We start from the raw sequence: 15,651 nt of genomic DNA, 5'->3' as shown, positions 1-15,651 counted from the left end.
CCACTGTATGTGCTTATGTTCTCGTATCAGCCAGCTGTCCCTACACACAATGTACACTAGAATGAAACCTCCTTCTAATCAGTCCAGAGTGTTGTAACAGGAAAAACAAGTACCGGTATGAGACATACAATAACTTAGTACTAGGGCACCATGCAGTAACTTAATCCACTATAGGCAAAAACACCACAACACACTATAGGACAGGAATGGGGAACCTGAGGCCCTCCAGGTGTGTATGGACTTCAACTCCCATCATCTCTGACCACTGGGCATGCTGTCTGTGGCTGGGAATTTTTAATCGAACAACATGTTAAGTCCACAGGTTCCCCACTGCTGTGAATCTCATGATGGATTCAGGAACTAAGAATGTCTGTAATTATCCTGGCAGTAGGATGTTGATGAGCCGACTGCTAGTCAGGCAAGGTGCCATTAATCAGATAGCTCTGCAGTTTAAAGCTGTAAACATCTTAGTGACCACACAAATGATGAAGGTTCTGCGCATGTGTGTGTGCCTGAGTTATCATCAACTGCCCTGAGGCAGAAACTAAAATTGTTTATGAACAAACACAATTGTATATGATTTAGCTCCTTTGTCTGTAACCACTGCTTATATATTGCTTCCACTCCTTGACAAATACATCTAGGGTTGCCAGACTCAATAATGGACATTAAACAAAGGGTCTGCTGGTTTCTCTTTAAGGTTTCCAGACTCAAAAGAGAGCAGGGCAATTAAAGGCACAGAAGTCCTGTCCACTATTGAGTCTGGCAACCCTAAATACATCACCCAATGTCTGTTTCTTAAACCCAAGCCATGAAAAATCATTCAAATAAGGATTAGGCACAGCCACTTCAGACCATCAGGACACTTTCCCCTCTGCTCAACATCCATGAGAATGTGACTGCAGGCTTTCGGAAGGGACACTTTGCCCCCTCGCCATACTTCTTGGGCATCATATATTGCCACCGTAACACCAAGCCTAAAGCAAAAATGTTCCGAGTCTCCACATAAGCGACACTTAAAATGAATGGGCAACTCTAACTAGAAAGATAAATTTAAAAAATCTTTCCAGTAGCACCTTAGAGACCAACTAAGTTTGTCATAGGTATGAGCTTTCGTGTGCATGCACACTTCTTCAGATACACGGAAACAGAAGTCTAGTGTCCAATTTCAGTGTATCTGAAGAAGTGTGCATGCACACGAAAGCTCATACCTATGACAAACTTAGTTGGTCTCTAAGGTGCTACTGGAAGGATTTTTTTTTATTTTTTGTTTCGACTACGTCAGACCAACACGTAACTAGAAGGATAAAACATAGTTTAGTGGTCCATGCTCTCTCGCCAGTTCCTGCATTACATGAAGTCCACCAACAATGATTATGTGTATCGTTCTAAACCACCAACTTCAAAACACACACACAAAAATTAATAGAAACAGAAGTCTCTCATTCATACCTTCCCGTCCCATGAGGAAGGAATAAAAGCAGAGGTGGTTAATGCTGAGATACATCCAGCCTTGACGAGGGACCTTTCCTTTCCAGTAACTGCAGGAGTAGTAATTCACCAGCTTCTCTTCCTCCGGCATCCCAAACAGTTTGTGGAATTTCACTATGGCTTCCTTAAATTTTTCAGTGTCGTCATCCTCCTTGATACCATTAATTTTGTTATATTCTGCAATGATGCCCTGAAGCAGAAGATCACAGAGTTTGGCTTTCCCCCCCCCAAAACATATGTGTGCTATGGAGTTGAAAATTCCAGCATTTAAAAAAGTAAAAGGTTTGGGGAAAGGAAGAGAACACATTTTCAGTATGCAACCCAACTGGCATAGTACTGCAGTGACATGGGGCTGTAGTCAACTTAGCAGAATGGCAAGATGAGTCTGTATCAGGGTTGGGGAATCCATAGCCATACAGATATTGTTGGGCAGGAAATCCCATTGGCCCCAGCCAGCATGGCTAATGGTCAGGGATAATGAGAGCGGTAGTGAGAGGTGGATTTGGGAGAGCGCGACCAGTCTGCCTGCACTGGGCACCGAGCCGAGAGGACACCACAATAATGGTGTAAAACAGTAAGCAAGAGGTGAGGGGCACCAAATTTTGGCATTGCACAGGGTGCAGCTGGAATTTGAAAGCCCAAAGTCTGCCACTGCTGTAGTCCAGCAATTTCTGCAAGGCCACACCCCTGATCCGTATGTTCAATTGCAGTTATTCCAGCTGTTGTTGGACTACAACTCTCATCAGGCCAGTGGTGAGGGGTGATGGCAGTCCAAGAAAGTCTGGGGGCCCAAGGCTGGGAAAGGTTGTTCTATTGCCTTCAGAAACCACAGGATGCACATAAATCACACTAACAATTTCCAGAGGAGTGGCCATGCTAGTTTGTTGCAGCAAAAACAGTAACTCTTGTGGCATATTAAAGACAAACAAAAGGTTTATGTCATTTCAGCTGTGTTATCGTGTTATCGATTTTAGCCTTTAAGATATCACAAGACTCTTTGCTATTCTAAGTTACCAAAGCAACATAGAGGAGAGTGCTGCAAGACAAAGCCTTAATTGTTAAATCTAACCTACACAGGGGCATCTCAAGAGATTGGATCTTGGCCATATGGATTTCCCAAACTACCAAACAAACTAGATATTCTCTGCCAAAAAGGACCCAGCCTTACTCCCTCTCAAACAATAGCTGCATGGTAAACCTGTTTTGGTAAACTGATTGCAAAAGTTTTTTAAAAAATATATATATATATGATGTGTTGATGGGGAGGTGTTCTGCTGTTACAAGATGAAAATTCTGAAATTCCACATAGCTAGCATAAGTCCCTTGCCAAACCTGAAGATAGTTATGTGATCTCACCCTTATCTCTGCAACTTGATAATACCAATGTGTCTGTTTACACTGATGCCTGCTTCCTCAAACTAGATAATGAAGCTCACTGGAATCTGCGCTTACCAAAACAGAGAAGTACACAAACCAGCAAATCAAGTACAAAGGAGAAGCTTGCATAATAGTTTTTTCGTGGTCATGAGTATAATTAACTGTGATGACAATATATATACACTACCTGTATTTTTCCTTTGACAAATGTATTTATGTCATTTTCATTTTCAAAGATCGAAAGAGTTTGTAGTAAATTCTGTTCAAGCCATTCCCAGTGCTCAGTTATTTCCTTCCTTGAACAACCTAAGACAAGAAAAGGATAAATTGCTAGATTATGTCTGTAATTTGTTCATCATAAAGCAAAAATAAAGAAATAAATTCACGGATAGGTGTGCAACAGTATGTTTATTGAAAAAACCAAACCAAAACAAAAAACCCGGCAAAGAGAATTCTGTGCATTTTAAAGCAAACCAACACAGAAGAGTAATTTAATTCAACAGAACACCATGCCCCTCTTCAGTTGTAACAAGAAGCCATGGTATCCTGCCATGTGAACATGACATAGTTCTTAGGGGAGCGGGTGGCGCTGTGGTCTAAACCACTGAGCCTCTTGGGTTTGCTGATCAGAAGGTCGGTGGTTTGAATCTGTGCAACGGGGTGAGCTCCCATTGCTCTGTCCCAGCTCCTGCCAACCTAGCAGTTTGAAAGCACACTGCAAGTAGATAAATAGGTACAGCTTGGGCAGGAAGATAAATGGCATTTCCGTGCGCTCTGGCTTCTGTCATGCTGCAACCCCATAGTCGCCTTTGACTGGACTTAACAGTCCATTCCCTCCCCTCCTTAGCATGCCTCTTTGGAAGAAATCACAAGTTTTCACTTCCCATCTTAAACAAACCACAGTTCCTCATGATGTCTGAACTTGAGGATGTGTGGTTTGCCTATACTTTCCAAACAAGCCAGGAACTGAAACCATAGTGTGATCCTGGCTTGTTCTTACTACTCATAGTTTAAAACAAACCACAGTTATATGAACTTGGAAAACATGGGGAACTGTGGTTTGTTTGAAACAGGAAGTGAAAGTTTGCGAGTTTCCTTCCAGGGGCATGAAAGTGTAGGAGAGATGAGAGCGGCATTCAGGGGCCAAATGATCTTAACAACTTCTAAATGGCATTATAGAAAATTATAACATTATTGCTGAAGTAACTTGGCAGCACTGTCTCTTCCCCTTGACCCAAAAGTAGAAACAAGGACAGACCTCTAAGTTCTCTCTTCTAGTTTTGGAAATAATTGCCCTGCAAATACTTTCTGTAAATAGGGTACAATTCAATCAGATACCTTTAAGTGTGTACTTCACTCAGTCTTGCATTTAAGTACTTGCCTGGTAGGTCTAGCAGACAATGAATTTCATGCAGGTGAGTGCTCCATCCCTTGTTTAATAGAAACCAAGGGGCATGCCAGAAATCAGCATCCCCATCCTCTGTGTCCAAGGAAAAATACAGTGTACTGCTAGGGGAGGGAGAAAGCTCATAGTCCATCCTCTGCTAGCCCCACGAAGGCTAAAATAATTTGTACTTACTAAGAAGGTGGGCTTAACTCCCTCCTATTATAATCAATGGGATTTAAGTGATTCACGTCAGCAGAATTATGCCCATAGATTACAATGAATGAATAAAAGTTATATAGTACATATTATATAAATCACTACAACAGTGCCAGGAAGGCATAGGTATGTGCAAATCAATTATTTCCTAGCCACAAAATTAGAAAGCTAACACAGTAGTGAAATGATTTCCTGGGAATTGCAAGCATAAGCTTATCTCCAACACAGCTCGGCTGATGAGGAATGAGATCATTCTCTGCAGCTTCCAGGGAGGCCTGGCATTTCTGCTCTGCCTTTTCAACACAAATCATTTCTGAGAGCCTACATAATTTAAACAGCGGCAGCAAAGGCCCATATGTGATCATCATGTTGGGCTTTGCTTGCAATTACTGCATGAAAATGTATTGTTATAACTCCGGATGTGGCTTTAAAGACCAAGTTATTCTTTCCATAGCTTTTTACACACCTACAAAAGAGCCATAACACAACATATAGGTAATGCACTTAAAATCGCCAGAGAGATGCAAAATGATGATGTCTTGCCTCCTGTGGAGCAATAAAATGCACAGTTACCAGGCCATTACCATCGCAGTATCTGTTCTGCAGTCATTGTCTGAATTATTTTTTATATATGGATTATTATAGCTGAGGTTACTATTCACAATTTCTAAATATGGATACAACTGTCTTCCGACTTCAAAACTTTTTGTTGTTTCTATTGTTGTTCTTGCTTGTTATTCTCAGGAATTTGATTTATTCTGAAACAGGAATGTATTTTTTTTTCATAAAAGAAAAACACTAATATTTCTCAGCTTTCTTCCCTTCTTTCCACTAGCAATTCTGTTACTAGAAAAACAATTGGGGCACTCAAATATATTTTCATAAAAGGAGTGTAAGAGACACATTATCTAATGAAAAGTGTGGCCCACCTGTACCTGCACACAGGGGGCGTAGGAAGGGGGGCGGTGGGGGCAGTCCGCCCCAGGTGTCATCTCTGAGCGGGGGTGACAAAATCCCCCCTAGGTAGATCACTGCCCTGCCCCCCTGGGCGCCGATCGCCACACTGATGGCCCCCAATGGGAGCCGATCGCCATGCCGGTCACCCCAATGGGTGCCGATCGTTACTGCAACAATGTCAAAATAGCTAATACTAGCCGGTGTTTATTACCCTTGTCATAGTTAATGCTTACAAGGAAAGGGAGGGGAAAATCCACATAAGAGAGGAAATGTGGGAACAGTATCTGTACACACCTTGGTATCCTGTTCTTAAGTGTCTAAAGAGTTTGACAGTATTACATCTACAACAGACCTCAGCCATTGCTCAATATAATCTCCCTAGATTACAACAGGCTACAACACAACACAATGGGTTGGATCCAGACTCAGTCGTGCTTTGAGTACACTCATACAAATCAATGGGGTTTAGTCACAACTAATTTGAACCCACTGCTTTCAATTGGTCTAATCTAAGCATGAGTAAATCTGAATAAAATCCAGTAGCAGCAATGTCATATTATAAACAAATGCTTGATAGGATCAATCGCCCGGTCTGATAGTTACAGAAGATTAAATGGAGAATAACTTGTTAGCATTTCAGAGTCTGGATCTCATAAATGACCTGCTACTCAAGTACAGGCATCCCCAAACTGCGGCCCTCCAGATGTTTTGGCCTACAACGCCCACGATCCCTAGCTAACAGGACCAGTGGTCAGGGATGATGGGAATTGTAGTCCAAAACATCTGGAGGGTCGAAGTTTGGGGATGCCTTCTCAAGTACGATGTCATCACACGGTACAGGCAACCCCCTCATTTACACACCTTCCACTCACACAAGACGTTTATGTGGGTCACCGCAAAATAAATAAATAAATTGGCCTTCCTTCAGGGCTCCAATCAAGAGAAGTTTTGGGACACGCCAGGTAGTGGCCCTTAGCGATTTCTAGGCGGCAGCCCCAGCAGCACACATGAGTCTCTCTCTCTCTCCTCCCTGCGCACTCTCCCTATTAAAGTGGGGTGTTCCCCACTTTATATCATTTCACTTATTCATGTGGGGTCCCCATGTAAGTGAGGGGACACCCGTCATCAAGACAGTATACAATTCAGTACTCCTATGAGATACATGGAACATCCAGTCCTCTAAGAGACTGGTAATTTTAGCCACTGTTAAAATACTTACCACAGGCAATAGTCCAGTATATCATAGAGTCTGGAGCCTGGTATAGAATTCGATATGGTGCTACCCTTGCACTTGAATCCAGCACAACATCAAGAGTTCCCACAAGAAGACCTAGGGAGGGGGGGAAGGAATTCAGTGGTGAACAGTACTGCTGTCTTGAGGTAGACATGGAAACATGAACTTAACAGAACATTCCAGCCCAGAATTTTTTAAATAAAAAAAAACAGATAAGAAAGATATATTTTATATCTGAGAGCCTGAAGATACAGTGACTAGATTGTCGGGTTTAGACTGGGTGATGTGAAACTAAAGTGCTAATCTGAGAAATTTGAAAGAGACAAAAGTAACAAGTGAATCAGCATGAAAGGCAAGTTTAAATAGGTAAACCAGGTCACTGACTGAATAAACTCTTCTCCTAGAGCTTAAACAAGTGCTTAACTTACCTCTTCTATTCACCATTCTTTAGATCCACCCTACTGAGTAGTAAAAATGAACTTTACTGGCTGGCTCTTTGTTTGATCTGTCATAATTTTATCCAGTCATCACAAAACCTTTCGGGCCATGCACAATCTGAATGGTTAACTAGTCACAGGTCATTTCTCAGCCTTCTAATTTGGGATATAGCCATGCCTCGCCACATCCTGGTTCACATTTGGGATTTTCCTTATAGCTCAAAATAATGTTTTTAAACACCGCCACCAACACAGAGACATAGCCGCATTCCAGTTACTACAGAGTGCAAACCAGCATTAGAAATTTCTCCACGTAATTAAAATGAAACATTTAGTAGGCACTCGGTTGATCTCTCTCCTCTGGAAATGCATCTGTTCATAGTCTGTTGGCCAGGAGTAAGTAATCTCTCCACTCCTCTATTCATACCCATTAGCCTTCTACCCCCCTTATGTTTTTAGTCTCAGTCAATAAGAGGGAGGTGTAGCCTGTGCGGCGTTAACATATTGAACTACACTCTGTTCGTATAAGAGCAGTGTGTAATAAATAATTGAGCATAATTTGAGACATTGACCTTGCTTGTCCCTTCTTCGGCCTTTGTTGTGCATGAAGAAAATGCTTCAGTGAGCACTTTCCCAAACATTTTCTTGTCAAGCTGAAAATGTATTCAAGAACCACCTCTTCCTCTGATGCATATTCTCTGCAGAGCAATTGGCATCAGAGGCAGCCTTAGCACAGTTGGGCACAGGACAAAGGAGGGACGTTTCAACTCAGGACTGTCTGAGACCTTTGCAACACGCCTTTGTAGACATCATCCTGGAAGAGGAAGGAGCAGCAGGTGTGACAGCTATCTGACACGCCACAACAAGGAATACCATTTTAGGGGATGAAACTTAATTATTGCAAATTTCTTCCATGAGGGGGTCTTTAAAATGTGGGTTTCTTTTGGTGTGATAAATTCAAATCTGCCTCTGTTTCAAGGTCTCCACTGCCTATTTCCAGCACCCTGATTTACATCCCCCGAAATATTTTATTCTCTCCCCCCCCCCAGTGATGCCTGGTTCACCTTTATGAACGAAACATACCTTACCATGAAATATGTCTGATTACATGGATCCAACACATGTAAACGTACAACATCAGAGATTTAATATACTAGCTTCAACTGGAAATACTTACAATTTACTCCAAACACTACTTTATTGGTGATTAGGTAAACACATTTAAAATTTTGAAAACCATTATCATGTGCAGTTGCATGCTAGGAACACTCAGGTTTTTCTGTTCATCATATGGCACCATTGCAAGGCATCACAGTTAACATGGAATTCTTGGCATAGGGCAATGCATAACTTACAGGGGAACTGATGAAAGTTCAAAACTGAATGAGGTTTTTAAAACAGCATTATTTCATGATTTGAGTACAATAGTTTGCAAACGTTCTCATTTTGAGGAAAACTGGTTGTGGATCACAGAAGTTTGATACTGTATTCCCTCATTTTTTGTCATATTTAGACTTTGACTGAAGAACTATTCACCTACATATATTGCTACATTCAAGAGTCAAATCCAATCATATACTGTACAGTACTGTATTATGCTTCCTGGAAAACTGGTCATACTTGCCACCATCATGTGTCAGCTTTGGAGTCAAGTCTTTGTCAGACACCCACTGATAATTCATAGGTCAGTAGAACAGCAGCAGCAACAACAAAATCCACAATGGTTTATGTTGTGGTTCTTATGACTTTTACTCAAGTGACTTTAATCTAGGGGTTCCCTATTTCTTTCAACCAAGGCTACTGTAGCCTGGCAAACCAAAAGCACATGTACAGTTATGTGCTAGTGATGCATAGATCCCTTTGCAGCCCAGTGGATATGGGGTCTCATCACCTTGAGAGACACTAAACCTCAAGAGTCGTACGGTATTACCATTCTAAAGACTACAGGCTTGCTGCAGTTGCAACATGGCTCAATATTTAGATGTTCATAAGTTGCATAACAGATTAGCAGAGGGACAAAAGAATGTTGTTGTTGTTGTTGTTGTTGCTGCTGCTGTTATTCAGATAAGCATTCAAGGAAATGCTTTTGATAAAATACTGTATAGAATAGCCATAATATATCTAAATATGCCTGATGCATGCTGAGATGCAAATGTGGGACATTTGCCCACATTTGGTGGGAATAGCCTCAGGTTTAAAAAAATGAAAAGATTACAGAGAGTACAGGGAGTAAGATATTTCTGGATATTTGATTCAGTTAAAACCTCATGTTGTGCTGTTGGGAGCAATAAAAGGTCAACTCAGGAAGGAACATATAGCATGAGTGAGTCATGCCCATATTAACTACAGCATATATGCTGCTGGCAAAAGCATGGGAAATAGATATGTTGTCATCTCCAGACCAATGGAAATGGAAGATATGGAGCTGTACTCTACTGAATAAGATTACCTCTTATAAACACTGGTGGGAAAGAAGAAATATAGCATCAGAGACTTTCCAGAACATGTGGACACTTAAAAAAATTTAAGAAGAGATATATTCCATTCTATTGAACTGCCTGAGATGGGAAGCAGGGTTCAGCTTTGCCAAAAGACCAGCTCCACCAGCCATCACCTGCCCCTGAGCTACAATTTAGGAATTGGCACCCGAGTTTGCTTTTTTCCTCTTCCTTCCCTGTCCCTTACTTCTTGCGTGCTGTGTTTTTTAGATTGAAAGCATGTGGGCAGGGACTGTCTTGCTTTCATTTATTATATGTAAGCCACACTGGGAGCCTTTTTAGCTAAGGAGTAGGGAACAACAGACCAACGGACGAAGCGACTTGGCAACTACAGCCATACTGACCATTTTACGCAGGAACTGAGAAACTGCACAAGATGCAAGTATGAAAATGTGCATGCACTGTTTCTTTCTTATCTTAATGACTTGCAGACTTAATTATTCTTTTGAACTATCAGCCCCCCAACCCGCAACAAACACAATTTTTTAAAAAGACTCCCATTGCAACAGTGATTCCACCAGAGAAGTGCTTCGAAGGCTACAGATGTTACAATTCCATGCAATAAGGTTAATCACAACTGGGAACTTTAATAATGAGGATGCAACTTTTAGCTTGCTGGTAACCTTCTCAAGTAACAGCTCTCCAAAGAGACAATGCTCTAGCACGCTGTAATTAGGTACGAACTGCATTGAATACTAGCCAAATTCCAAAAGTGAAGATTTCTTTATTAACAGCCTGATCCGCCACCCAACTGTTTCCTTTCACACTGAGAATGAAAGCAAGGCTTGGACTACAAATCTGCTATTAGCAGTCATCTTGAGCAAATGCTCCTTATAATAACTATCTAGACTTTAGAGAAAGCTATCAAGACTTGAGCCTTTAAATATTACATCATACTTCTTTCCCAAGGGTCACTTTAACAATATTTAACAGAAACAACTGCTTTCTCTCTCCCTGGGATAGGAATACTTCATGTTGCGCAATTTAATTTTATTTCTTTAACCAGAGCCCTGGCATCTACTAGCACAGGCTTCCCCAAACTAAGGCCTGTGGGCCGGATGTGACCCGCGATGCTCTTTTATGCAGCCCCCAGCAACCCCCACCGCCCGCTGCTGCTGCCTGCTCTTAATGGCAGGCCGTGGCATGGCTGCCCACTTCCGGGTGGCTGGAGCGTCGGAAACAGCTTGCGCCCATGCGCAAGCGTAATTTCCGGCGCACTTCTGGGTCGTTGGAGGCCCATGCGCACAAGCTATTTCCGGCGCTCCTCCAACCCAGATGTGCGCTGGAAATAGCGTGTGCGCACGCGTATGGGTGCGCACACTCCCACACGCTCCCTTGCCCTCCGGCCCGCCGCACGATTGGCACAGCAGGCGGCGGGCACTGGCCCAAAGCTGGGTATGTTTGGGGACCCCTGTCCTAGCAGAGTAAACTACAAAATGGCAGCTGAGAGGCAGGAATAGAAACAGCAAGACATTGGCAACTCAAGGACAGACACAGCTGCATCCCATGAACCATACTCACTAAATTCAATGAGCATTACTCACAAATCAGTGTGTATAAGATTGGAGTAGGCATTTTCAGGAGACCAGACTTTTCTCCCAGTCATATACATGTTTACTACTACCAACTAATGCCTTTACTTTTTCAAATTTAAACAAGGGAGTTAGTAGTTTATAACACAATCGTGTGATTTTAGGTACTAAACCTGTTTTGTTTTGTTTTTCATTTATTGCTGAAATAGTGGCAGGCATTTGCCCTCAGCTGCAATCAAGACTCTGGGGAATGAGAAAATCTGTCAGAAAGTCACTCCCCTCCAGCAATGGATTAAAAATATCAGCTCTCTCAGTTTTTAACCTGTTTGTAGGTTTGTCAGGACTATTTTTTTTAAAAGATGCTTGATTAATACAGCTTGGCTTGAGTTTTATTCTCTACACTCTAAAGGTAAAATTGTTCCCAACTGTCTCATTTAACTTTTGAAGAAAGAAAACATCTGCAGCAGATCCATCCACTCCTCCCAGTGCTTGTTCCCCACCCCAGAATAGCAAAGAGTGAAAGCTTTGAAGAGACTGAATACAGCTTTCTCTTTCACAAAACACCTGAAGCATAAAACTATTCCTTGTAAGCAAAATCTGAATCTGCAAAAGGGCTGTAAATCCTCACAAATTCCATGCCATCATGCAATATGATCCCTATCAAAATACAACTAGAAACCATAGGAAATGCATAGTAAATTTTCCTTCCCGTCCCAAGAAAAATGCCCATTTTACAGATGAGACTATCCCAGGGGTCATCAGTGAGTCAATGGGGGAGAGAGAACTCATGGCATATGCAAAACAGAAAAAAAAATAAGAGAAGTGAGCTAAGACAAAGACTCTGTGTTCACATATGCAGGATAATTAATCCCCTTTTATAGCCTGGCCATCTGGAGGTTGAGAGAGAACAACAAAATCCAGTGCATCTCTTTCTCTACTTAAAATGCCATTTAATAAGAAATATCAGTGGAAAAACTATTTGTGGACTGTACCACTTTTTAAAATGCTCTTCCATAAATAATAATTATCAATAATCAGAAGACAAATCCCTGCACATAGAAGCTAGCTTGTAGTGGGAAGAGGCTAGAACCATTACTTCCAGCATTTAGGGCAGGGTGGTCCAACACTTGGCCCAAAAGCCACATGTAGCCCCCAAGGCCCTTTTTAGCAGCCCTTGGCAACATTTGAAACTATGCGAATTTGAATTTGAAAATACGCAAACTATGATGAGCCTCAGAGAACCTGAAAGTCCTGACAGATAGGTTTTCAAACACGAAAGCACAGAACAAAAAAATATGCATACCCAACATTCTGAGATGGTCCTCTGAGTGCTTTGCATCACGTGGTCTGCCAGTGAACCCCTTGCACCTAATGCACTCATTTAGCATTCTGAGAAGATCAGCTTTCATTGTAAAAAGTAATTTTCTAGCTTTTGTGGTTGCAATCTGATCTCGGTACATAATGGGGGTGGTGAGGGAATTTGATGTACTTCACTGTATTTGATAAGTTGCCCACCCTGTCTTATAGGAACATGCTTAGTGAACATGTCCACTGATATAGGGCTTCGTGGGAAGGCAAAGCAACGTTGTGGTGAACTTGGCTATCTGCCCAGGAATGTAAAATCCCAGTGCATAAGATTTTTTTTAAGTGCCTCGATCAGCTGTAGGGGAGGGGGAGCCTGGGTGAAGACCAAGGCTAAATACACACCCCATACAAAGAATCCTAGAAACTGTAGTTTACCTTTCACAGACATACAATTCCCAGCACCCTTAACAAACTACAGTTCCCAGGATTCTTTGCTGGGGGTGTGTGCTTTAAATGTATGGTGTGTACTCAACGAAAGTGAGTAATCACATCACTGGCTGAGCACATTCACTCATCCGGAAGCAAGAGCTCAGCAAACTCTCTTATACTTGAATGATCCTCTATCAAAGAAGCAAAACATCCCAAGTGAGAATCAACAACCTGGAAGCAGACTGGGAAGTATCTCATACTGCATATGAAAATCATAAGCAGTTGTGTTGGTCAAGGGCGTACCCACCATGCGGCAAGTTAGGGCAGCTGCCCTACTCTAGAAGCAGGGCTGGTGGGCAGAGGCGGAGCCCAGCCCGGCGGAGCGCGAGTTCGCCGTTCCCGCCCGCCGCGCTGCGCCCTCCCTCCAGCTCCCCGTCGCGCCCTCTGGCAAGGCCAAGCGCGGCGGGGAACCAGGGAGCGCGGCGCGGTGGGCGGGAACGCTGAACTCGCGCTCCGCTGGGCTGGGCTCCGCCTCCGCCCACCAGCCCTGCTTCTAGGGAGGGGCACAGCCCGGCGGAGCGCGAGTTCGCTGTTCCCGCCCACTTTGTGGCCCCTCCCCTTCCGTGCCTTGGCCCCTCCCCTTGCCCCCCCCTAGTTTTGATCCTGGGTACGCCCATGGTGTTGGTCCATTGGGGCAGAGAATTCAAAAGCCACAGTAGGCAGCTTGAACAAGTTTGCAAATACAGTACTCCAGGATGCAAACAAACAAACAAAAACAAACAAAAGACCCTGCAGCTGCAATTAAGATATAATCTCTGACCAAGAACTCTAGAAAAATTGTGGAGTTAGTGTGAATCTTCTCCCCAACTCCCATGTTAGTGCATTTGAACAAGAAGTAATCAGCAGGGAAATTAGGGCCTGACTCAAGACTATTCAGCATGCTGGAACTTTGAGCATGCCAGTCTCTTACAACTGCAGGATATTCACTGGAAAGGAGCACAGCCAGGAAATGGCAGTACAGAGCTAAGCCCAAGAACAGCTGCAAATGACTGCCAAAAAAGTTGCCAAGTGTTCTTCACCTATTGATTCCTGCTGTTTGGACGAGATAACCCTTTGGGTCCCTTCCAACTCTAGAGTTCTATAGATTTCTATCTACTGGGAGGAAAGGACAGATGTCCTTAATAACATTGAAAGTTATAAATGCAGGAGGGAAGAAAGAATTATTCAGCAGCATCTTGGACTGGTTATTTTAGATGTGGTTGGGAAAAAGAGAAAATAACAACACCAGAAAAAGTTCTGCTGGATCAGACCAAAGGCCTGTTTAGTCTCGCATCCTGTACCCCCAGTATTCAACCAGAGGTCTGAGGGATGCTCGCAAGCAGGACATGAGCATAACAGCACCATCCAAATTTGAATCCCCTAGCAACCGGTATTCGGAGACACACTGCCCCAAATACAGCAGTACGGAATCTTCTAGTTAATTATGTTCGCTTATACACTCTTAAGTACTCCCCAGGCTTTTATTCATGCTCATGCCTGTAAGTAGAAAAAGCAACACCTAGGTAACCAGTGAAGTTGCTCCCAACAATGGATTTGGGGGTGGACACGGAGAAGAAGAGTCCGAAGGAGTTTCACTGATTCGTCGGAGGGAATTCTGAAAGTAGCCTAAAGAAGTTGCTGCCATTTCTTAATATTAATTCGTTAGTCTCTTTTTACTAAGTGACTTAACCAGAGAAAAATACAACAAATAAAAACAATTAAAATCAGAAAATGTAAAACAATCAATACAAAAATGCATTAAATGCTCATCCAGGCTGGTGCTGCTTGCATGTTCAATGTAGCTGAAGTCCACACCTGACATTTGACACATTTAAACAGGGTGACTAAGAGGAGACTTAACAACAAAGATTTACTTCTGTATACTAAAAACAGCAGTTTCTCATGCCTTAAGAGTTGCCCCAACAGAACAGCAACCTCCAGGTAGAAAACCAGTCAGTTCTAAACCCAACAAGTCCCATATTACAGGAATATCTTGCTGAAATCAAACCGAGGCGATTAGGCAATTCTGTCCAGCACCAACGGTTATTTTTGGAGCACTTTCAAAACTCTGTGGCTCCATTCAATATGCATATTTTATATGCAGATAATGAACTATATTTGCATGAAACCTTTCTGCTGCCAGGTCATGCCTGCTGCTGCTGCTAAACATGTCCTCACTTGCCTATCAACATATTTTGATTGTTTTATTTTTCATTTCCGCAATTTGTTCCTGACAGATTGGCAAATTCACCAAGTATTCCATCAAGGGAAAATGACAAAGGACCATGAGATTTTTCAATGATATAAATGAGCTCTTCTTCTTTGTCTTATACAGAACCAGTACACTGTCCTGGCTCTCACCCTTGGATGAAGAACTCAGACTCTATGCTTTGGAAATCCCCAAATTATTAATGAAATTAGCACATGGTCTCAGCATCAACTCAGAGTACAGGTTACATAGCTCAAAATGTACATTGACAAGGGCTAGGATACATGGCTAGGCATAAGCAAAGACTTGACACATTCTTCCTGCTCTCCTTTTAAAGCAGTGGGATTTAAGAATTTTCTGAGCCCATCAGATATGCTATTATTGCATTTTCAAACTTTTCACCAACTCTCTTTTAGCACAGGGAGATTGAAATCTATTCCACACCAAGGAATCTTATGCATCAAGAAAACTAAAAAGAAGTAGACAAACAAATCACAACAGCTGTTTCCTTTTGGCTGTATTATGGTTGCTAATTTTCCC

General features: G+C 42.4%; 1 protein-coding gene across 2 annotated transcripts in view; it reads right to left on the bottom strand.

Annotated features, from left to right (window-relative positions):
• TBC1D9 (TBC1 domain family member 9) overlaps nucleotides 1-15,651 on the bottom strand; it is a 49,734-nt gene that overhangs the window by 25,854 nt on the left and 8,229 nt on the right. Inside the window, exons 1-4 of one of the 2 annotated variants that reach the window (XM_088661099.1) lie at nucleotides 7,091-7,121; nucleotides 6,648-6,758; nucleotides 3,056-3,174; nucleotides 1,453-1,681 (exon numbers count right to left, since the gene is read on the bottom strand). In XM_088661099.1, the coding sequence (XP_088517225.1) occupies nucleotides 1,453-1,681; nucleotides 3,056-3,174; nucleotides 6,648-6,758; nucleotides 7,091-7,106 (475 nt within the window). In that variant the 5' untranslated portion in view covers nucleotides 7,107-7,121. Of the gene's footprint in view, nucleotides 1-1,452; nucleotides 1,682-3,055; nucleotides 3,175-6,647; nucleotides 6,759-7,090; nucleotides 7,122-15,651 lie in introns of those variants that run through there. The other variant, XM_035111690.3, reaches the window with a different exon arrangement.

Source organism: Zootoca vivipara, chromosome Z1, assembly GCF_965207765.1.
Source record: "Zootoca vivipara chromosome Z1, rZooViv2.hap1.1, whole genome shotgun sequence".
In the NCBI taxonomy this organism is placed as follows: domain Eukaryota; kingdom Metazoa; phylum Chordata; class Lepidosauria; order Squamata; family Lacertidae; genus Zootoca; species Zootoca vivipara.
This window is presented reverse-complemented; position numbering and strand designations above follow the sequence as displayed.